The sequence below is a fragment of the Brachyistius frenatus genome, unplaced genomic scaffold, assembly GCF_029030835.1.
Source record: "Brachyistius frenatus isolate BFR_SWC_R1_liver_20210118 unplaced genomic scaffold, ASM2903083v1 Contig_8, whole genome shotgun sequence".
Classification (NCBI taxonomy): Eukaryota; Metazoa; Chordata; class Actinopteri; family Embiotocidae; genus Brachyistius; species Brachyistius frenatus.
This window is the reverse complement of record NW_027210607.1, coordinates 3,384,139-3,408,727: the sequence shown is the minus strand read 5'-3', so window position 1 is coordinate 3,408,727 and position 24,589 is coordinate 3,384,139. Positions and strand designations below refer to the sequence as shown.

The 24,589-nt window shown below is 44.1% G+C and overlaps 1 protein-coding gene across 1 annotated transcript; it reads right to left on the bottom strand.

Annotated features, from left to right (window-relative positions):
- Window positions 1-267: 267 nt before the first annotated feature.
- On the bottom strand, window positions 268-21,248 carry btaf1 (BTAF1 RNA polymerase II, B-TFIID transcription factor-associated). The gene is made up of 38 exons (XM_069689880.1): window positions 20,859-21,248; window positions 19,832-19,955; window positions 19,495-19,609; window positions 18,651-18,791; window positions 16,937-17,136; window positions 15,443-15,576; window positions 15,110-15,239; window positions 14,917-14,985; window positions 14,480-14,569; window positions 14,308-14,403; window positions 12,913-13,089; window positions 12,526-12,666; window positions 12,276-12,400; window positions 11,263-11,383; window positions 10,928-11,032; window positions 10,581-10,730; window positions 9,770-9,912; window positions 9,443-9,617; window positions 9,135-9,338; window positions 8,352-8,772; window positions 8,071-8,255; window positions 7,802-7,958; window positions 7,418-7,527; window positions 6,962-7,163; window positions 6,644-6,792; window positions 6,393-6,545; window positions 5,685-5,806; window positions 4,915-5,082; window positions 4,662-4,739; window positions 4,438-4,567; window positions 4,198-4,339; window positions 3,937-4,067; window positions 3,550-3,672; window positions 3,007-3,159; window positions 2,640-2,851; window positions 2,360-2,519; window positions 1,908-2,078; window positions 268-530 (listed from the first exon to the last, which is right to left on the bottom strand). The coding sequence occupies exons 1-38, from the start codon at window positions 20,870-20,872 to the stop codon at window positions 390-392; spliced, it is 5,562 nt and encodes a 1,853-aa protein (XP_069545981.1). The 5' UTR covers window positions 20,873-21,248; the 3' UTR covers window positions 268-389.
- Between the last annotated feature and the right edge of the window lie 3,341 nt (window positions 21,249-24,589).

Sequence of the window (24,589 nt, the reverse complement as noted above, 5' to 3'; positions counted from 1 at the left end):
GTAGAAGATGGAGACCGAACGCTGCAGGTGTTACTACCGGTTCATTCTCTCGGCAGTTTCTGTAGCGGGGCGTGACGAAGGACTGCGTGGTTTGCTCACAACAAGGAATTATGGGATGTCTTGATCATCGTCCTACCGATCTCAGAGCAATAAATAAGAGAGTCTCTTCTCACTGGCTGTGTTTGAGTTATTGCTGTGGGACGCGAGCGGTGAGCTCGTCTACGGTGTGTGTGTGTGTGTGTGTGTGTGTGTGTGTGTGTGTGTGTGTGTGTGTGTGTGTGTGTGTGGAGGGGGTCGTCTCCTCAGGCTCTGACCAGGTCCTGCTCGGCCAGCAGATGAGATGAGTGATGGAGGCTGGGTGGGGTGGGGTGGTGGAGTGCTGTACGGCGCTACTGCAGCGAGTGCATGAAGCTGTCCAGGTTGTACTCGGTGTCGTACTGCTGCTGGTCCCACAGCTCTCCCAGACCGTCCAGCACCGACTTCATGGAGGCTTTCCCCGAGGTCGACGTCGGCTGCTCGCCCTTCTCGCCCTGAAACACGCAAACACACACACACACACACACACACACACACACACACACACACACACACACACACACACACACACACACACACACACACACACACACACACACGAGGCGGCTCAGATGCAGCGGTACAACACGCAGAAAGTGGCGATGTTTTTGTTTTTTTCCATAGTAAAAACAAAAACGGTACAAAACACTCCCGGGGTTTGTTTTTGTCCCGTTCAGGGAATTGGACCGGCCTCCTGCGTTTCTACGGCTCTTATGTCGAGGGGCGATTTGGAAGCAGGACAGGAAGTCGTGTGACCTTTCAACTTGGATGATTTGCGTCTTTCATTTGTTGTGCTGATCAGTTTCCACCCGGCTGATGTTCAGCAGCCAAATCCCGTTCTGAATTCTTCCTCCATTTGCGCCTCACTAACATGTCGGTCCTCTTCCGGTGAAGACGTCCAAACACCGCGTGTTTCCAGGTGGAAACGAGGTCTCTGACTAGTCTGAACAAACGGAGATCCGTCACATTTATCACATGATCAACCGGTTCCAATGATTTGAGGTGACCGCAAGCCTTTTCACATAATCTCTGGAAATCTGTCTCGATGTCATCCAGCTGGTTTAATACAAATGAACGGAAACGATTCCGTCAGTTTCCGCGTCGTTTCCCTGTTTGACTCTTAACGACATCTCGCTGCACCTACTTCCTCTTCTACGGTTTAACGCAACATCAGAATTAGCACCGCCGTAGTACAACGTTTATACCGACGTATATTTACGATACATGTTACGACTGAACTTGTGCTTTTCTTTGGTCTACAAATCATAAAAGGCAAACAGAAATGTGTTTTTTATTCATATATGCCGATGTTCATTAAATGGCTCTTCTTCATGAGGTGTATAATTATTATTATTATTATTATTATGATGAGGCTTATACTACAACAGTGGCATAAAATGAGCAGAAAAAGACAATTAGATCTCAATTATTTCTGTGAATTAATATTCAACTAAAAACTTCATGATCACGACAGGCCAACCAGTAAGTTGTTTAAAAAAAAAAAAAAAAAAAAAAAGGAAAAGGAAAAAAAGATGTTTGGGCAGATTACAGACAATAATCTGCATTTTCATAGTTACAGTGTGATCTGTTTATACCAAATGTAGAAATGTATTTTTGGTGGCTGAAGCAGCGGTGACCACGTTTAACTTCCGTGGTCACCAGACGTTCCAGATAACAACACTTGTAAGTCAGTTGAGATCAGAGTTGCTGCTCGTCTCTGTCCGCTTTCCTTTAGCACTAAACTCCACAGTGGAAACAAACAAACATCCGTTATGTATAACGGATCGTGTTTAGAGCTCCGCGTGCGTTCCACAGGAACTCGGAGGTCTCACCTTGTCGAGGGTGAAGAGGTTGAGGAGCTGGTCCGTGCCCATGCTCTGCAGGCTGCTGTTGTCCTGGCTGATGACGGTGTTGGCGATGCTCATCTTGAATTTCTGCAGCCCCATTATCTTCTCCTCCAGCGTGCCTCGTGTGATCAGCCGGTACACGTTCACCACCCGTTTCTGCACGAGAGCAAAACAACAATACAAGTTCCCAGAATGGATCACGTGTGCCGTCCTGACAACTTCATTTCGCTTCATTTTTGCGTCGCTGGTTTCAAACAAGAGCGGCGGTGTCACACAATCCAAGACTGATCTAAGGCTCTGCTTAATAATGCATCAAGGAAACACTGATGAACCAGTCACTTTGTACTGAGAGCAGCAGCAGCAGCAGCAGCAGCAGCTTGGCTCCAGTATCACCTGTGCAGATAGATGTGGAGGTATTGTGCCGTATGCTGCGGTACCTGTCCTATCCTGTGGGCCCGATCCATGGCCTGCAGGTCCCTCATGGGGTTCCAGTCATGTTCCACAAACACCACGGTGTCTGCGCCCGTCAGGTTCAGACCCAGACCGCCAACATGGGTGGTCAGCAGCAGCACATCGATGGAAGGGTCGTTGTTAAACCTGAAGGCGCAAAAGGGGAGACGGCCGTCGGCCTCGCGTTCACGTCGCCTGCAGCACTGAGCAGAATCTGCACCGAGTCTCGTTGACAAACGGCTTCAATGGAAATTCAAACGGACCGACCTGGAAACAATGGAGTGCCGCAGGCCGGCCTGCACGCTGCCGTCCAGCCTCAGGTAGGTGACGGTGGGCAGTTTGGGTTTCAGCAGGTCGTGCTCCACGATGTCCAGCATGCTCTTCAACTGGCAGAATATCAGCACACGGTGCTGCGCCACCACCGCCTCGGGGCCCCCCTCAGAACCTCCTCCGCCACCAAGACCGCAGTCCAACAGCAGCTGGAGGGCAGAAACATGACAGAGCCATGTCAGAAAAAAACAACCCAGCTGATCAAAGGCGCTACAAAAATCTCCTCGCCCTACTCGGCCGTCTGGAGAACCATCAACGGCTGATCGGTGGTGGTGTCCCCCCCTCCCCCCACCCGGGACATCACCTGTTTGAGAGCGGACAGTTTGGGCGCATGCTGAATGTCCCGCAGGTTTGAGTTCTGACCCGTCAGCTGCTCCGTGACGCGTTTGTACTCCGGATGCTGCGGCGTCAAGACCAGGCTCGGGTGGTTGCACAGCTTCCGCAGGTACTGCAGCGCCTGATGGAAAGTAGATGAGAAGGCAAATATCACAGGGAGGTAATAAGGAGAAGATTAGCGATGCATTCTGAGGAAAGGACGGCGACATCTTTGCATTAACCTGCAGAGTTTTGTTTTGTTCGTCTCTGACGATGAGAGTCAAGACCATTCCACCGATCTGCCGGACGCATTAATGCACCAACAAAAAGCATTGAGGACAAGCAGGGAGGACAAGCAGGGAGGACAAGCAGGTCCTACGCTGCTCACACCCATGTTGGTTTTCCTTTAGATTTACAGAAGTTTTACACAGCATGGATTTGGGGGGAAAAAACCCGAAAGTAATAGGAAACCTTCTTCACAAGAAAACGCCACAGAGCTCCTTTAACTTAAGCAGGTTTATATTTGATGTACCTGGAAGACGTGGCCTGTTGCCTTCAGTTTGGGCTTCTCCTCTTCCTCTGTAGAGGCTACAGAGATGCTGTCCTCCACGCTGGCTTTGGCTCGAGACTTTGCAAAGTCTTCATAGAGCTGAACCTGCAGGTAGTGAGAAAGGTTACACGGAGGTTGTGCCTCTAATGTTGTTGGAGCACCTATAAACAAACACTTGCGTCACTTCCAACCTCAACTCTGCCAGCATAATTACACTAACGAAGACCTTCAGCCTTTAATCTCATTAGCTATCTTAGTCAACAGAAGAAGGCTCTGAAACACACGAGGTCAAATCTTTACAGCTTTTAAAATGTTAACGCGAGAAAAACTGGAATGATTGAACAGATCGTCATCAGGGGCCACGAGTACCTGTAGAGGGCTCAGGGTGCAGTAATAGTCCTGAATTATTTTAGGAGGAAGATCCTGGAGGACATCCTCCTTCATCCTCCTCAGAAGGAAGGGCAGCACCTGTCGATGCAGAGCCTCCATCGCCAGGACACCTTCAAGCACAAACCAATATTTACTGCCGTTTAGAACCTTTATTTAAAAAGAGCAAAATAAACGAGGGATGTCTGAAAATGTAAAATGTTCAGACAACAGCAGTATATTTAGATATTTAGTCCGACTTACCCGCCTCCTGTTCCCGCGACGAGCTCTTGGCGTCTCGGCTGGCCAGGATGGGTTTACCGTAGCGAGCAGCAAACTGCCGCTCGGTTCCAAGGAAGCCCGGCATGAGGAAGTCGAACAACGACCAGAGCTCCAGGACGTTGTTCTGAGGAGAGACCGAGCGGGAAGACATTGACGGTCGGACTAGAAAAGAAGTTAAATCGTCCTGGTCACTTCCTTCCGAGGTCTCAGAAGGCGTCTCACCTGAATGGGTGTTCCTGACAAGATGATTCGGAAGTTGGCGGCCAGCTGTTTAATGGCTTTGGAAAGTTTGGTTTTCCCGTTCTTGATGACGTGACCCTCATCGAGGATACAGTAATTAAATTTGATATTTCTGAAAAATAAAAATAATAAAAACATTTTTTTTTTATAAAACAGGCTGCCTGCTTCCAAAACTGAAAAACAATCATATGTGAAATTGTCCTCACCTAAAAAAGTCGATATCATTGCGTACAACATCGTAAGAGGCTACTACGAGGTTGTGTTTTTTTACTTGATGTTGCAACCTAAAAAAAAAGAAGTAAATGTTCAGTTAGCGCAACATGATGGAAATGTTGTCTTTACACAGAGATGCACATGTTCTCTTTCACCTATTCAGTTTTGAAAGACTTGAGAGAAGAAAAAAAAAAAAAAAAGGGAACATGAATCATCATCTTACACCAAACTCTGACTAATCCTTACCGCATCCTTTCCGTGGGAGGCCCGGTGTAGTGCAGCGGGTTGAGGTACTCTTTGGTGCAGAACTTGCCCACTTCGTCCACCCAGTGGCCGGTCAGCGTGGGAGGACACACCACCAGAGAGGTCAGGGGGCTGCAGTCCGCGGCCTTCGTCTTGGCGTATTCCTGAGCCCTGAGCGACACGCACGCAGCAGGCTGAGTCACATGTTCAAACGCGCCACGTCAAACTTCAGAGAGGACGAGTGTTTTAAAAGAACACAGGAGGAGGTCGAAGAAGAACAAAAACAAATCACTGCTGAAGCCGTCGAACCCTGCGCTGCCCGTCGGGCGGTGCGGCACGTTCGACGGGGCTCAGAAAGGAACAGCATCTTAGATTTGACCATATTCACAATGTTTTATATCATAAACTAAAAGAATATTCAAGTCAGTCTCCTTTTACATTCTGTCTGCATTACTATTAAGTGTATCTATCCTAAAAAAGGAAACGAAGCAAACTGTAATGAGCTTTCACTAACATAATGTAGTTCAGTCCTTTCGGTGATAATTGGATTATAATATATAATATAACACTGAACGCATATAAACCTGCTGTGCACTCATTTATTACTATTCAAGTAGAAAAGTTGTTTGTAATGTCCTTCAGACGAGAAGCAGGAACAATCATACGAGTGGAGTTGCTTAGCAATAGAACAATCTCTAGAGGAGGAGAGTCGGTGTGCTGGACTCGTAGAGCTGGAAGTGAAAGCCGGTATCGGTGCCGTTCGGACTCGGTACCTGAGGTAGTGATCGCCTGCCAGAATGCAGATGGACTGCAGCGTCTTGCCGAGCCCCATGTCGTCACACAGGATCCCGTGCAGCTTGTATTTGTTAAGGAATGACAGCCAGTTCACTCCGTCCTGCAGGACGACACAAAGACCCACAGCATTATGCGTGCGTCATGGTTTTTATGTTGTGATATTGTCAAACGCAAAGAGTTTTAATAGCCGAGGAAAAATCTGGTGTAATCACACATTTTTGTATTTGTTGGAAATCGTCATGAAAAGAAATCCTCACTGAAGCGGTGCTCCTGAGTGAGTTACGGTAACGAGGTCGAAGACCTGGCAGCAACGTGTTGAGCACGAGCAGCAACAATAGCAGCATTTAAACAGGACGACCGCACTGCTCCATTAAAGAGAGAGATGGCTGGTCTCAGCAGAGCCGCCAGCAGCCAACGCTTCCGACAGGAAGCAGCACATTTCGCCTCCGTTTGACTGCTTTAAATGTCAAGACAACCATTTGTTGTCAGCAGCTCGGTTGTCTACAGCCTGCAGCAGTTAAAGCAAACGCTCGTTCCTGAATCTGGCAGAAATATGATGGGACTGGAGGTGAGGAGCCAGCTCGGGCACGAAACGCCCAAATGTTCCAGAAGTTAATTAAATGTGTAAAAATGTCCACAGGCTGCACGTCCTTCATCTGAAAACTGACACACGCGCGCACACACACCTGCTGGTACTTCCTCAGCTCGGCTTTAATGGGCACAGGGATCTTGTAGTTCTCCAGCTTTCTGCTGTCGAGCAGCTGCTCCAGGAAGTGACGTTCTCTGGCTTTCTGGCGGATCAGGTCAGCGGACATGGCGGGAGGGTCCGGTATACCTGGCTGGTAGACGAGAGCAAAACAGCAAGACCTTCAGAATTCGAACCCCTTCCCCCCACCCTCAAAAACAGCACCTCAGCCTGCCGTCCGGGCGCTCGTACCTCGAGTGGCAGCAGGCGGATGAGTGTTGCGAAGCACTGCGTGGCCATGAAGCGAACGCTGTCGCTGGGGTCGCTCATACGGCCGAGCACCGGGACGACCAGCAGCACGATGTAGGGAACAATGTCCACATCGAGCTGCTCCATGACACCTGCACAAGATGCTGGTCAAGGACAGAACTGTGCCGAAATAACACACCTTTAATCCTCGCGCGTAACATCTCGGCTTGAAATAGTATCACTGCATATGTGTTATAAAAAAAAAAAAAAGAAATGCTGTGCGGGTAAGAAAGCGGAAGGCTTTATGTGACTGAAGGATACAGGCTAAAGACTCGATGGCACCCTCCTGCTTGGTGCAGTCTTCAATAGCAGCTAACCAGGGCAGCACATGCTCCAGGAAGCTGTTCATGGTCTCCAGTGTGGCGATCTTACTGAGCACGCCCACACAGCGCGCCGCCATGTGACGCACCGCTGTGTACGGGTGCTGCAGGCAGGTGAACAGGTGGGGGAGGTGCTCCAGCAGCTACGCAGGGACACAAGAGGATACACATCTTCAGAGTTGTTTCAAGACGCCTTCGTGAACATGTTGTGGGAATCTCTCCTGCTACAACTTTTGTTCCATGACATCGACATGTGAACTTTTTTGAGACGGACTCTTCACGGGTCAAAGAGAAACAACAGCGTTTAAGTCTTCATGTGACACAATTAGAAGTCGCACCAATAATACAAACTCAGTAAAAGGGGAGTAAAGTGGTGTTGGTGGATCAGCAGTCTTACCAAAGGTTTGAGGTCAGCAGACATGGCTCCAGCCATGACTTCCAGGACTTGCAGTGAGTTAACTAGTTCCTGAGCTGCAGCGTCTCCTCTCTCCAGCTGGAGCTGCCTGTCTGGAACACACAACAGACACACAGTGAGCCGACCAGATGCCTGCAGGCCTTCATGAGACGTGGATGATCCTGATGGATTATCATGAAGAAATAAAGTGAATCGAGTCGATTTACAAAGACATAATCAAAGACAAAACAGTAACTCGAAACAAGTTAGAGACTCGTAGACTATGAATGACGGCAGGACGTCAACAGATTCAAACTAAACTTCGATCTGAAGTGTTACATTTAGATGTGCTCAAGTGGATTACAAGCTTCGATCCAATCGACATACCGATGCAGTGATTGTCCGTCGCCACTGTCCTCAGTGGTCCCACTGTGTTCTCCCAGAGGTACGGCAGAGACTTGGTGAGGTCGGCACCGAAGTGCCTGGCAACAGTCGTTAGGGAGAACTCTGCCCCTCGTCTCTGAATAAGAAATGGCTTCTTGCTCTAAAAGGAAAGTTCATAGAAAAACGGTAAACACAACGGGCCGTTGGTACGAGCTGAATGTGAGGAGAGTGTCGTTTAGCGTCTCTCTCTCTCTCTCTCTCTCTTTCTGTACCTCGTCATTCTCGGCACCGATGGTGCTGCCAGGAGGAAGCTCTGTGGTCGGGGTCTTCGGGGCTTTAGGAGCTGGACCTCTCTTACTGGTGATGGCAAACGCAGCCCTTTGGTGGCGGTAAAGCGTGATGATGCCTCGGGTTTTGTTGACCATGTGATGCATGCCGTCTTTCTCCAACCCACCCCCTTAACGGCACAAGAAATAAAACATGGATGCAATTATCGCACGAGCATATTTCCAAGTCAGTTAATGAATACGCGGCCAACTTCATCCACTCTCACCTTTGGCATTTTCCTGTGTCGGGGGAACGGGGCAGGCGGACGAGGGCGTGACCGCAGAGTCCACGCAGGCCGAGGCACAGAGGTTCTTGATGATCTTGGGGTTGGGGCACGGCGAGCGCCCGGCGCACTGCTGCAGCAGCTTGGCTATAAAAGAAGCAGCGTAACCCTGGATCAGGGTGTTCTCCTCCCTCTTGATGGCCTCCATCAGAGGCCTCACCAGTGGGTTGAGCTTGTCGGGAAGTGCCTGCAGGTTGATGACTGCGCAGGCGGTGAACATGTGCACGCGCAGGTGCAGCTGCTGCCACTCGGCGCTGGTCTCCATCACCGTTGCTTGAGCCTGCTGTCGTTTACTGTCCAGTGCCTGCCACTGTTTGGACTTCACATTCAGACCCGCCGTTGACTCGGTGAAGATGGTGGTTACCTAGGAAACAAGTGGGGACGGATGCGATTTGTTACCGAGGTGCAATATCCATTAACCTTTGCAGCTCAGAGTCAGCTGGGAAACATTATTACCGGAGCTGTCAGTTCAGGAAATGAAGACTTGGACAGAAAACAAATTACAGTTCCACAATATGGAAAATATGACCGCAATAACAACAAATACCATAACAGCTTAATGCCATTATAATGAAGTAGTAGCGTTACAGCTTAGGAATATATGCGAGTGGAATGCGGGTGACTAGAGAGCAACATGTAACCGTTCCATTAAAATATACAGTGAGGAAGTTTGCTTCATGTAACGGAGGCGAAGTGTTTAACGTGTGTGAGTGTGTATGGATTTACCAATTCATTGGCTTGGTCAATGGTGAAAACGCTACAATTGAGGCGGTCCTGAAGGTCTATCTGGGCGTCGGCGAACAGCGCGATCAGCTGCTTGCACTCATTCTGCATGCGGGTGAAGGGGATGGCGATCTCATCGTAGTACAGCTGCTCAGACAGAATGGCCAGAAGACGAGGCTGCACCATCAATGACACCACCTGGCAATCCTAAAGGAATTGAGAGAAACGTGCTCGAACGTTAGTTCGGATGTTTTACGAGCGCGGCAGAATCGAGCATTTAGTTTGTTCCGCGACTAAAAACGTCAGTCGACCTTCTGCAGTGCGGACCACTTGCAAAGCACCAGCGCCACCGCGATGCGCTGCAGGGCCGACTTGGAGTTGAGGTGGAAGAGCAGCAGCTGGCCCAAAGACTCAGCTGGTCGGATCTCCTGAGATGCAGCATTGAGCTGAGGGTCACAGATGCACCGACACAGAGCTCCCAGCAATCTGGATCGCAGAGTTACAAAGAGAGCAGGGGAACGCCGGCAGAGCAATTAGTACCTCAGAAATTATGGATTTGGAAATTCAAGCTTATAGAAAGCAACACGCCGTCCTCCAGATCAGAACTTTTTCTCTCTGATGCAACGATGAAAACTTACTTGGCAGACATGAGTCGAGCACGAACCACCACATAGTCCCTTGTCACCGGGTCATCTGTCACCGTGTCGGCGCCCGCTATATACTCCTGAACCGTTTCCTTCACCTGATTGTTCCCGAGGCGTGCCTTCGCTCCAGCCTTATCCTGTAGCAGCAGCACAACATGAATTATTATCGACTGAGAAAATTTAACTCCATATAAATTTCATGTTGTTATAAATGTCTCTGGGGCAGGCGAAGAAACAAACGGTCTGTTGGCACCATTAAATTTAAATATTTGTCTCCTTCTCCGTTTCAAACGCACACTGAATCAACTTGATACGTGCAAAGCTGAGCTGTTCCCATTCTAACTTGCATTCATTCTCCATCAGTTCAGACACACTTCATTAAACAAACTGGATATTAAGTCACTCGCTGGGCTGAACGTGCTTCTCTCCTGTATTTCATTTCCTCTCTCAGACTGTTCAGGTTGCTAAAACTCCTCAAACATACAGACCGCAGCAGGAAGATTTTTAGCCAAGCAGCCACAGCGAGGAGCATTTATTTTGTCTTTTGTGTGAAATCACTTGCATGAAGTTGTTGACATAACGAGCGAAAAGAAAACAAACAAAAAAACTGCTATCCTGAGTTATGTCATACTGACTTTTAAAAACAGACCTTAATATTCATTTTTTGAAACATTAAAATAAAAATATTATTCGAGTCACTGCCTACAATTGCCGTCACAAAAAGCTATTTAGATACTGCCAAACTATAATATAAAACATCAGGTGTTAGAGCAATAGAAGAATAAAGTGTGAATATGAAGTGTACCTTGCAGCGCGCCTTCACCTCCAGCAGCATGTTCAGGTCTATAGGAATGTGAGACGCCTGCATCATGAGACACAACCAGGCCCCCATCCATGGACAGCTGGCTGCTACCACGTACTGTTGGGGGGCCTGAGACAGCAGCTCCATCCACACCTGCACACACGATGCATATCAATAAAAGTCCTCCACACAAGCCTTTTTCCAATCCAAGGACTAAAAAAAAAATATATATTTTTTTAAATAATGAGTATTGGATTGTTTGTATTATTCTTCCTGTTTCTAATAAGCAAACTTAGGTCGGGTTTGTAATTTTACCCATCAGAGGTAGAAGTTTGGGTCATTCAACAAACCTTTTGAATCAGTTCGAGGATCTCCTCGTTGCTCTCCAGTATGCAGGACTGGAAGATGTGTCGGAGCATATCTTGTAGGATGGGATTTATCCACACTGCACAACTCTGAAGAGGCAAAAACATGAAACACGGCCTCATGAGGGAGACAACTCATTAATCAGCATTCAAGGACTGAACAAAAAAAGGTTTGACAGCAACACTGGGTGGTATAAATAAAAACATGGAAATTTACTGTATTTATAATACTGTTAAATACTGTATAGCGGAAAAAAAAAAGAAAAAGGTTGGAATGTACTTTGTCATGTGACCATCCAACTGCTCTTGGTCAAACGTACCTGGTCAGCTTTAGACAGCAGAGTGAAAAGAGTTTCTAGCGCTGCCCGTCTTACTGATGATATGGTGTGTCTCAGGAAGGGCCAAACCCGAGGAACCAGCACAGTTAGTGACTGCTGCATGCTGCAGGGAACAGGACACTGTGTCACTATACATAAACAGACAGCAAGGGCCACGCGAGAACATCATAAAAACAAAAACGAATTAAATAATGCATTACTGTCATAACTATAAGTGTACCAGCAGCAAATTAATTTGGTCTTTGTGGTAAGTTGGTTCTGGCTGTTTACAAGTCTGGTTGTCGGCTTTTATTTAAATCAGGTTCATTTTAAGAAAGATAACCAGTTTTAAAAAGCAACTCTGATATTATAATGTGTAATACTGTGAGTGTATTTGCTTTCCCCATCAGTTACAGCTCAGGATAATACAGGAATCAATATGTCGGCACCAAGTCAAAATTCAGAAAGTGTGACAGAAGTTGTTTTTCAGTGGTACCCAGAATACCGAGATACAACAACATGCAGGATGAAGGTGGCAACGACAGAGGAAGCAACAGCTCCACTGTTACTTGTGAACACGTGGTGAGTGTTTCAGTTGTTCACTTTACATCAACAACATGTTGTGTTTCCGTTATCGTTTGAGAGTTATGACAGACGGCATCTCTTCACACAACGTTCACAAAGATTATGGTTTTCTCTTTTTGGCTAATGGATTGATTGAAGAGCTTTGAGCTACTCAACATTAATGGATTACTGTCTTTATTGTTTAGTATATAAAATATATAGTGTGTGCATGTAGCACCATTTTTTTAGATGAGAGTTTATTTTGAAATACATTCATTTGAGAATTTGCTGTGGTGTCGAGTATCATGACACTTTCACAGCAACGTTACCGATAACTAAATGTCTGGTGTGGTGACGTGCTGAGTTACAACACGTTGTTGACTCTCTGTTCAAGAAACCGACGGCGCCACTTTGCGGCAGCAGTATTTATTGTACGACCTTCAGCGACTGACCTGCACTGACGGACCTGCGGATACGTGAGCAGCGAGGACAGCAGCGTCATGATACTGTTGGTGGAAGCGGTGAGATCGTCCAGGTCCAAAAGAGCATCCCATAGTGTGTTCACTATGAAGGGTACCTGAGAGACATTGTATTTTACAACTAAATTAAGACCTCCAGAACACAAACACTGTGAAAAATAGAGAGGACACTTCAACACAGGCGGAAGACTATTAACATTTGGGCGGGGGGGGTTCCTCCGACCTTGTTGGGCAGTAGCTGCACCAAGCCTTTCACCACAGGGATAAGGGATGCAGCTGCCACAGCCCTGACATCATCATCTAGGTCCTGTAAGCCTTCTGTGATAGCGGGGAGCACCCGGGGCAGTAGAACCGCAATCAAATCCTGAGCCACGAAGGAACCGACAGATGAGAAACAGCACACATGTATGGGTATGAGATCAGGAAAAAAAATTATCTCTACATGGGGAGCACATATGCTTCCAGATTGGAAAAAGCTTTCTGTCCATGTACACACCCTGCCACCCCCACAATTTATATTCATGACCTTATGGTGCTCAAATGAAATACATAGGAGAAGCCCGCTATGCTGATTTAACAGCTCATCATATACACGGTGAACAGGCAGTACCTGACGGACAGCCAGGGCGTACTTGATCCCCAACAGGCCTCCGTGACGGACTTCCCACTGGTCCTCTTTCAGCAGCTTCAGCAGGACGTCTACCGTCATGGAAACGCCGGTTTCATTCATGTGGCGAAGGGCCACGCCGAGCGTCTGGGCACACGTCTCTCTGACAGGAGCCACCACCTGCCAACAGAAGAGATGTAGAATAAATAGAACACTGAGACAACGAGAGTTGGATAATATGAATTTAGTAATTTTCCAATTATTCTGGTTGAGATTGCTCTAATAGGCCAGACAGCCACCATTAATAGAGAAGATAAAATGCTGTTTTATCACATATTCATGACAATGTGACGTAGACGTTTATAAAAAAAAAAAAAAATTTAAATCTTCCCTTCGGTCTCGGGGGAGAGTTTTGACTTCCTTCTACAGATAAATATACAATAGCTGATCCAAAATAGGTTGTCATCATGCAAACCTCCAAACTAATAAGGTCAATTCACTGTTTTTCACTGGTACAAATCCAGTCAAATGCAATGTCCCATTAATCTAGTAAACTCCCCTTTACACTCCTTTTTATTGATATAGGTTATTTTGTTGTATTAAGTAGGGCTGCGTGTTGTTTAAAAAAAAAATTGTTTAAATCATTACCAGTACCTTTTCTTTTTCATAAATACAAATTTTATGAAAACATTTTTTGGATAAAGAAAATTCAATGACACATAACGGTACACATCTTTAGTTTCCATGAAGTTTAAAGGGGGCGTGTATTACTCAGGTTATATCCTGTAGCTACAATTAACAGATGTCCCTTAAAAGCCACACATACTGTCGATAGATGCAAGCTAACCGCCTGCACGTACATGTCTCGAATCCAAACACACAAGAGTGAAATAAGGCGCTCTAATGTAAGATTTACCTAAATTGAAACCAAGTCATTTTATCTGCCTTAAACAAGTTGCCCAAGTAGAGCGTATGTAAAGGAAATGCTGTGTTGGCTCACTGAGGCCGATAAGATTTGCTCTTGTGTAAACATAGCAAAACGTTGCGCATTCAAAAAGGAAAATATTATCTTGTTAAAACTTCCATCTTCTTTAATGACATTGTTCAACTCACTGCTGTGTTACATATAGAAGAAAACAGTAAAAGAACACCTCTCAGGCAATGACAACCAAAAGGTGCAATAAATCCTCCAACAGACATAAACACAACTAGAATATTAAAGACACTGCAAGGTCCATTAGATATTTCCTTCCATGACATGACCAAAGTACATCTGGATCCTTTGTTACATATCCTCATATTCATAACACGCTACATCTCAATAGAAAAACACATCAGTAACTTCTAACATCCTCTGACGTTCTGTTTAGTTGTCCAGTGAAGAACAATGAAACCTACCTCGTCTGATACAAAATCTCCAAAGCGATCCAGAGCGAAGACACAGAGAAGCCGGATAACCAGGTCCTCTATCCACTCCTGATGCTGCCGCGACATCTAAACCAGAACATCAGGACAGTTGGTGCCGTGCTTAATTGTCAACAAATAACCTGCAGCAACGGTGGACATGTACCTGTTCTGCAGTGCTTCCTACCAGCTTCCCACCAACAGCACCATGGGACTTGAGGATTTCTCGAAGACCCGTGCCTGCACCATGACGAATCTGTAAACAGCCACATACAATACAATCCTTTTACATAACATTTATAGTAACTAACACTGGTCAAATAAAAGCTGGTAAAATTGTTTTTTTTTGGAAGGGAGGTTTTGTTAGAAACTGAAAAAAGGTAAATAAATAGTTTGTTTGACCCTTCAAAATATTCGCATTCATTATAGGAGTCTGATTTGGTCACGGTGCATCAAAAGACATGAATCAGTTGGGGAGTGACAGCTTCCAATCCTCAAAGTGTATTTTGTGGTGTTGGATCACAGATTAAATCAGCTCACCCCTTCATGTTCAACTGTGTACCATCAACTGAAATTAGCACATCATCAATGCTTTGTCTTTACCTCCCATAACGGATTGAAGAGGTCGTTGCAGAGCTCCTCACAGAAGCTCTCCAGAGGCCACTCGTGTATCTGAAGACAAAGAGACCAGTTACATAACATGTAAACTATTTTACGAGGTCCTTCATACCAGTTCGAGCACTTTAACTGTCTCAGACCTCACCAATAACTTCTTCAGTTGTTTTAGACTCCTTACCTCCTCTAAAAGGCCGGAGTTGTCTGGAACGTTGTCGATTAAGACTTTATGCTCTGTTGCTGGTTGGTCAATAACTACATTGGCGGTTTTTCTTCGTTTCTCCTCAGGTTCACTCTCAAAACTGTCGTTACTGAAGGTTGAAGAGGGAGCAGAGCCACGTTAGCATTACAACTCATCAGACTTCATTTACATGTTGAAATGGGTCGAATCCTTGAAATCCTTAAATATGACAATGCTGCTAAATACACACATGGCTGTACATGGGTCTGTCTTTTGAGATTAGTTGATTTACGATGATACAACTCTCCATGCATAACCAAACAATAATCGTACCTCTTTTCATTAGGATCCACATCTCTGGATCTTTGTTTTGCTACTAGTTTAGCCATCCTCTTGGCCTTATTCTTCTGGCGACTGCTCATGCCTGGCCGGAACTCTGAGTCGATCAATTCAGCAGCTTGCATGTGCTTAAAAGAAAAACAGTGGAGTTGATTATACAGTTTAAAACATAAGGACACACATATCCACCAACAGTTGCTCTACAATGAGGAGCAGATTACATTAAGAAAATTCATTCTCTTGTTCAGAACAAGTGTGGTGCTTACTGCTTTAGGTAAAGCGAACATCCCACTCTAAATCAATAGCCGCTCTTCTACATTCTCTCTGTCTATTTATGTACAATCCATTTTTATTGTTTCATACTGAGCTTGACTTTCAGCAGGCACAGACTACTCGTACCACACAAACATTTAAGGGGTTATTATCTTTGGTATGTTTGGGACACTACATACTGATGAGGCAAAGCTATAAAAGGCAATTGATACACTATTACCATACAGACAATACTGACACAATGATTTAAAATGTGTGCAGAACTTCACAAGAGAAAAGGCACACAGGCTCAGAGGATGTGAAAATCAGGCAGCATGACTTAACACTAAGCTTGGAAACATTAAAAAAAAACCACTGATGTTTGAATCATAACAGGCAGAGAAAAGACTGATTCACCAACGCCTGTCAGGCCAAAGAGAAGACGACACAATTAGAATGAATTTATTAGCTTTCTGAGCAGACTTCCTGTCCAGACAAGCCTTTATGCTGAAATGAAATAGGTGTACAATAGCAAGACATGTCGCGAGTCATATGTGTGACTACGGCATCAACATCCTTTCCACTCTTCAATTAGTCAAGTGTAGTTTGAGTTGAACAGGTAAGAAAGCCAATGACCTTAATGTTGTAGTTATGGTAACACACTGGTCATTGGTCAGCATTTTTCCCACACTTGAAGTGTGCTTAACTGACTGCAGTGTTCCTTGCTGTTTAGAAAGATACCATCTACACTGCTGGAATAGTAAAAGCAGTGGAAATTTATAGGCGGTACAAAGCAATTGCAGAGGTTTTTCCATAGTTTTCTTCCCCTGTACTCCCACATTAAAGGATCGTAGAGATGCCTGGAGAGATGGACCTGTTCACAGACGCAAGCCTCCAACTCATCCATTTTACAAATGCGCAAGGCCCCCAAAATTGGGAGGTGTGCCGCCAACTGAAACAATGCCAAAGAGCACCGCATGGAATCAGTAATGACATCACTTTTGGTGTGTGCTGCCATAAGCAATGGCAACGACAAGTCTTAGTCAAAGTCACCCTCTGGGAACATTCAACTGCTTTAGGAAAGCAGTGACAACAGATGGTAAAGTATAAACTACAATAGGACCTTTTAAAGTCCACAACTGTCAAAGAGGCAGTTTCCTTTCAAGTTTGGTAAACCAAAAGGACAATGTCTGGTCACACAAAGCTAAAAGGCTAAAAGGCTAAAAGGCGACCCACCACATGGTTGCGGGAGCTGGATCCAGCTGTGGGTTTGCTTCCATGAGCTCTGGGCCCACTTTGTTGGCAGGTGTAGTCCAGATCCTCGTCGTTGAACAGCTCCTCGGTATCCATACCAATAGCAGCTCCCATATCGAGGCCCAACTTCTTCTGAAGAAGCTTTCTCTGGCGGGCAAGACGTTCTTTGGGGTCCATCTCACCTGAGAACAAATCACAGGAAGTCATTGGAAAACTAGATGGTGTGGAGAGTGCATTGTGGCAGTGTGGGGAAGACTTGTGTGTAAGTGAACCACAGACTATAATTCTGGAGCTAAATGCAGGTAGGCGGAAAAAAAAAAGGATTATTCCTCGGGATACAAATCAATATAGTAACAGCATCATAAATAGCTCTGAATGTCACATTGAACTTGCTCGATTTGGTAAACTTTGACAGTGAAGGGGACTTTATTGCTTTTCTATTACCGTATTTTTCGGACTATAAGGCGCACCGGATTATAAGGCGCACTGTGAATTAACGTGTCTATGTTCACACATAAGACGCACCGGATTATAAGGCGCATTAAGCAAAACAACACAGTCTGGTAAATCAAACTTTCCACTTCTGTACCATTGATTCATTGATGTTGAATTCTTTGGCGGCTGCTCTTTTCCCATGTTCTGCTGCGTAGCTAATTGCTTGGAGTTTGAAACCCGCTTCGTAAGCATGCCTCTTAACAGGTGCCATTTTTGGAGTCCTTTTACGTACACACAAATATACTATAATATAATGTTGAAGCACAGTAAGTATTACGTATAAAAAGTGGAGGGTGTAAGCGTACTAAATACTGTTCTCTGATTGGTTTATTGTAGCTAACGCATACTCCGGGCGCGGGCTGCCTTACATGAATGCACTTTTAGTTCAGACATTACATTCCTGTTACGGGGCCGATCAGGTCGTGACACATCGTACCGTAATGCTCCGAATATCCATTGAGCGGAGCGGCTTCGTTGCTTACCAAAGTCATACTTACACATTTCGACAGATTTTTGAGCGCATTGTACCACATAAAATCGATCAATAAGCACAACAAGTAACCATACATAAGGCGCGCTGGATTATAAGGCGCACTGTCAATTTTTGAGACAATTTACGGATTTTAAGTGCGCCTTGTAGTCCAAAAAATACGGTATTCTATTATTATCTTATTGCTTCTGTATGCTGCTGTAGCGAAAAAAATTTCCCCTCGGGGATTAATAAAGTAACTACCTAACTTAACCTAACTTTGTAAACTCTTTGCTTCCCTGTAGTCCGATTTCACTTCTTGTTCAAAACACAAAAGAAGTTCATATTCAAATGGCCATCAAAAGATAGCAATGAGCAGCATTGCCAATTCAAATCACAATCAAATTCATGACTAAGTCACACTGCTGCTTATATGGGATAGTGACCAGTGATGTTGTAATAGTATAGCCATAGTTGATTACCATATTTCACAACAGGTTTGTGATTTTAGGGTGTAAATATGGTGCACAAAGTGTGTTTAGCAAACAAGAGTCATGAGACAATCTCTTTCCTCAAGTCAAAACAAACAGGTTGGAAATCTCCCAGTCTGATGCCCTGAGGTCCGACACGACCAAACACAAGACTGTGCAGATTCAACCATGTCTGCGTGAGAGAATGTAACCGTATGGATGTCACTGAAGCTGAAATAATAATTGAAGAGGCACTACAAACCGATTTTGTCATCCTGGAGCTCAAACTCTGCCCCGGCAGATCCCAGCAGAGACACCCCGTGTTTGAGGAGGCGGGAGATGTCAAAGTGGTAGAAACTCAACCGGTCACAAGAGGAGTCCTCTGGAGACAGGTCACATGACTCTATAGGAAACAAACACAAGAGTCTTAATTGTTGTATATTTGTCCCTTTAACTTCTTAATAACTCTTGGGTCATTTTCACAGAAATGTATTCACCATTTATGAGCTGCGATTCCATCATCTTTCTATGAAGCCTTCGTTCAAGTGAAAAAGATAGAAAACTTGGTGTTCGGTAAAAGAAAAAACAACGAGCGAATGACACGAGTATAGGGCAACAGTGTTTAACCTGTTGAGACAATGAGGAGTATAACAAAGAGTCCTTATCAGGGGGTGGCTGCCATGCATCATTTTACCGTTCGTCAAACAATAGAGGAAAAAGCACAAAGCTGTTGTTTTGGAGTCTTCACGTACTATAAAAACTTTTTAAACAGTGATCTGACAATGTTAGTTTGAATGTAACCACGTTTGATAAAAATGCAGTAATAATAGAGAGGGCATTTTATATTTTTGACCAGAACAACCTGCATGTTATCAGCCAACACTATTTAGTTCCCTGTAGCGTCCACGACAACCCGGTAAAACAACACGCATAGCTGATATGAGTCATGCATTTTCTTGTACAAGAAAGCAGTGGTCCGAAACTTATCACAAACAATACCGCATTAAGGAAGTGGCTCAACAAAACTTGGTGCCAGATGTGACACGTGTACGGCTGAGATCACCCAAATTTGGAGAAATATTTCACGGAACAGCCTGCCGGCTCACCTTGTTTAGGTCTGGGATTCGGGTTCCACTCTGGAATATTCCTCACAATGGCCTCTACAGCTTGGCCCGCTGCTATACGAGTGTCCCAGTTGGGACTCCTTAGGTAGGTCAAGACCTTATAATTGACAGAAAATAGATTTAATTTATTAATTGTACAACTAGAATTAAACCTATATCATCCAAAAAGAGATGGAAAGAGACAAGAAGAACAGCACACACAAAACAATATATCACAATCTGACTGCAGGGACAGCCACATATGCACAAGTGGACATAGTTGGTTTCTTGAAGTGGCTTGTCCTGTTAGGACAAGGATGGATATATATCAAACACACACCTTTGATAAGAGGTTATTGAGTTCATGTGGGTGGAGTTTGACCACTTCTCCAAGCTGCTGGGCTGCTGCTTTCCTGGTTACAGGTGTTGTTCCGGTGTCAAGCAGGATAAACAAACGATCAAGTCTGAAGACGGGTCACAAAAAAAGACAAGGTCAGCAGAAACATCAGAGGCCATGCACAACCACAACACTGAACAGAAACATGACGATTCCTCCTTGCCAGATTTTGGTGCTCGACTGCGTCAGGACTTTTAAACAAAAAGCCCTAAAAGTGGTCCAACAGTTTTATGTCACCGTCTTTGCACAAGTTAACCTGCATGACGATCCCGGCCTGTCACCGAGGTCGTGAGCAGTCTATTAACAAAGCGGGGTGGATTAGAGATGTACGGGGTGTGACCCCCACGCTGCACAAACACTTAAAACGGTGATACAGACGCGTGGACTCCGTTATACACGCGACAGAAGACCGATGGACACCACGTGGACTTAAAGAAAACACAACGGAGAGACAGAAGTGAAGGACGATGTTGACGTCAAGGCTGCAAAACGCTTTGCAAACAATGTCACAGATGTTCGCGGTTCAATTTTGCATCGACTGAGCAGCGTCACGAGCCGGTGGTGTCCCGGTGTCCCGGTGTCCCGGCTCCGGTAACGGGACGAGTTGATCTCCGCGGCTCCCGGCGGTCTCTCGTTTCCTGACACGACTTCACAGCAGCATCAGTTCACCGGTACTTCACGACACCACGGTGTAAAATCCACGTTAGCAGACATGTCGTACCTGCAGCGAAACACGAGTCCTAACTGACTTCTGGGGGCCGCCGCGCCGCGCCCGGCTAAGAGCAGTGCCTTTAAGTTACTCACTCACTCACTCACCGGCTGCGGGCGGCCATGCCATCTCTGCCGAACCACACACACAAAAAAAAAAAAAAAAAAAAAAAAAGCTAGCAGGTGTTAGCAAGTCAGTTAGCTAATTGTTAAGAGGAAAGTCGGACTTCTAAAGACAAGAGTCGCTCCGGGAATATCTCACCGTGATACGGCCATGTTCAGTCACTGCACTCGCTTCCACGTCCAGCATTCAACAGGCCGTACGCGGTCCGAGACTCTCCCTCCGACGCCGTTTAACGTTTCTGACAGATTAGCAGCAGACGAAGTCATTGGCTAGTTAGCTGGTTAGCTGGCTAGCCGCGGCCCGGCTGTGTGCTTCTGTCCGCCGGAGACTTTCACCACCGAGACATGTCCTCAAAGTTCTCCCCGCTGTCCCTCTGGTATCTCCCCCCACAAAACACCATCAAACTAAAGCTCGATTTACCCTTCAGCGGTACTCGCAGATAAATATTTCAACCTAATACGATTTAAAGAGTTATTTAGTCGCACGTTGAGGGCAACCCAGACAACTGTTTTTATATGAGGAGCCATCTTGAATTTATTCCTTCCTCCATGGCAGGCGGAAGCTGATTGGCTAGAAGCATCCTGGAGGGCCAATCAAAATGCACGTTAAAAGAGGAAGCGAATAAAGAAAAAAAGAAAAAGGAATAGTCTACATTTTTGTTGTTCAATCTTGTCACCCATATTGTTGCACTCGACTTCATTTATATGAATACATATATATGAATATATATATATATATATATATATATCACATTTACTTACTTAAGTACATGCTTGGATATGTACAAGCTTGATATCATTTATCACAATGTGCTTCAAATATGATATCAAACGATTCAATATTGCCAACTTTTAGAATTTTCTGATGTTTTCATGTATTTTCACAACACAATATTTGCTGGCATTGCTCTCAGTTATAGTTGAAACTGAACCCTGAGCTGACCATGGTCCTGAAGAGGTTCATCTTTTTGGTTTCACTGACAGAGTTCTCATGAGCTTTTTATAGCCTGTACAGTAAACATCACAAGTGCCATTGAGCAAATATTAATCATGCTTAGAGTTTCAGATAGCAACTGTTTAGGGGGTATTTAGTAGGATTGACAAGCTGGGCAAATATGCTCACAATTCAGTGGACAAAACAGTTGTGTTGGTGACTTGGGATAGTACATGTAAAATAAATATATATTTTATTGTTCTAGCACAATGGCAATGTCACCACACTTGTAGCATTTGAAAGTGTCAAGTGGACGAACACAGATCCAAAAAAAAAAAAAAAAAAAAACACTTTCTATGCATATGAAAATTCCCATTCTAATGATTGTGGTCATGCCAAGTTTTATTGAATTTGGATTGTGCTACTGATTTCTTTACAAATCAGCAGAGTTCTTTTTGTTGTTGTTTTTCACAGACTATAGAAGTAAGAAGAAACATCAAGTGGTTGTGGATCACAACCAAGTGGTTGTGGATCACAATCACTTGTATTCCTATAATGTGATACAAAGAATGAATTTAAAACCACGAGTGCCTTGCCACTCGTTGGTGTCTTTTATAAACTTAATCATGTAGACATGGCTTTTGTGTATCACAACTCTTGAAAACTGCAGTTTTCAGGTCTGCAAAGTATCAATATTCATTGTAGTAAAAAACAAACAAAAGAACACAGAAGAATCAGCAGATGTCTTATGAAGGACTAAGAACTGCACGCATGTATCTTAAGTGGATTAACATGATTGACGAGGCCAGGTTTTGACATGACAGATTTGCATGTAATCTTGTACATGGTGATATCGTGAACAGGATCACTGCACAGAGTTGCTGCATAGAATTTGAAATGATTTTATCACATAATGAACATCCTGTCTGTTTTCAGAATTTTGGTTATGAAACATTGTTATGCAATGTCTAAAATAAGCTCAGGGCTTCTCAGTTTGTATGCTCACATTTAGATTACTGTAAATCCTGTTTTATCTCTTAAGATATGACTAAATGGGTCACAATGGATTTGGAATGTAATTTAAACTCCAGTAGCCCTATAATTAACTGATCAATATGCTTTTCTAAACAGATTGAATTAACATAATCTGTTGGTTTTATTTATTTATTTAGTTCCATTTAAAACCAAAAAAAATACAGAAACTGAAATCATGTCTATTGCAGAATGTACTTTTTTGACAATACCAAAAATTCAAAAAACGCCTTAATGAGATGCAGCAGTGTGACCTGAACATTTATTGTCACGTAACATCCTCCTTTCAGCTCCTTTCTTTGCTAAGCACTGGTGATAGTGAGCAAAGTTGTCGGATATCAGGTGCAATCGACGGCATGCAGAACGAGCAACAAGACATTTATATGGAGCACATTTATTTTTGAACTGGCAGTGATTCACATTGTGTTTCACTTGCTGATGTCAGTAAATGGGGCTGCAGATTTCAGAAGCAGCTAAAAAAAAAAAAACGTTTAAAAATAGACAAAGCTTCAGAAACAAACTTTGAGGAAATGGCATGATTGGTTTTGTTTTGACCAAACAATACCATGTACATTTAGAAGGGTTTCTTCAACTATAATGAAGCCAGATTTTTTTTTTTTTTACAGGAATACCTGCAGCAAACTGAGGGAAAAAGAAAAATACACAGATCTCTATCTTATGAAAAAACAGCTGACACTTGTCAAATTACAGCTGCAAATGTTTCTACCATTAAAGTCACCAACAACATGTGTTGTGGGACATAATAGGCCTCTACTTCTCCTTTCAATATACTGCTGAGATCATGCAGTAACATACTGTGTTCATGCTGGCTTACCATCTGTCTTCTGAACAAAGTGATGGCACACAGATCATCTGAACTGAGTGAAACACAGAGAGGTGCTTATACTGATAAAAAAAAAAAAACATATTTTCAAAACTTGAAATGTGATATATCATCTGAATGTATGTGTAAAAGGCTTATATTCCTGCTATTTAAAAAAAAGGGGATAGTTTGGTTTTCATGAAGCTGAGCTCTTGAATCTAAAGGAGAAGAATGCGTCAATCTCCGCGGGTTTAAAAACATGACTGACATTTCTTTCTTGTTTCTCTGTGTGCAGTGTCCTGATGTGATCCATGTTTAATCTGCGAGCGGGGTTTCACTCTGAAACTAAACTGAGCCATGTAACACTTACAAAATCACAGTGAAGTGAACTTGGAACAGTAAAATACTCCTTTAAATCGTTACATAGACCTAACCTATTTGATACTATTACAATGGTAAATATATTTTATTGTTAGCAGCTTAAAACACCATACCTGTTGAATATGAATATGGTCCATGTCCATTTTAAAACCAGCATTATGCCGAGTCCAGAGACAAGGGAGATCATATATGTACATGTAGATAACTAGTCGAAACATAACTTCAAAAATTCAGGAGTAGCAAGTAAGACGTGAATCAAGCACTGCTTCTGTCCCAGTCTGATTTAATAATGTGTAAGTATTTACCTTGACGTACTGGAGGATTAAAATAGGTATTTAAAAAGTTTTTATATAGCTTTACAACAAACTTGTTGTTCAATATTAAACAATGTAATAAAAATGCCCCTTACAAAAGTCTTTTAACAGTTCTTAGCACATTCCCCATTAAGATTTTTATTTTATATTAAATTTTATTTAAAAATATCTGTTTCTTGCTCAAACATTTAAGTTCATAATTCCTTTCATAACAGCGGTGTTGTCAGTGGTCCTTGACCTTTCATCTTTCAGCCACTCATCGAGCTACTCTTAAACTAGCAAGCTCATCCACTATTACCAAAGTTAGCCAGTTAGTTCCTGTTAGCTCGAGCAACAACAGTGCTAAAGGTATCCTGAATCAACCAACTAGAAACTGCTGCTGTAAA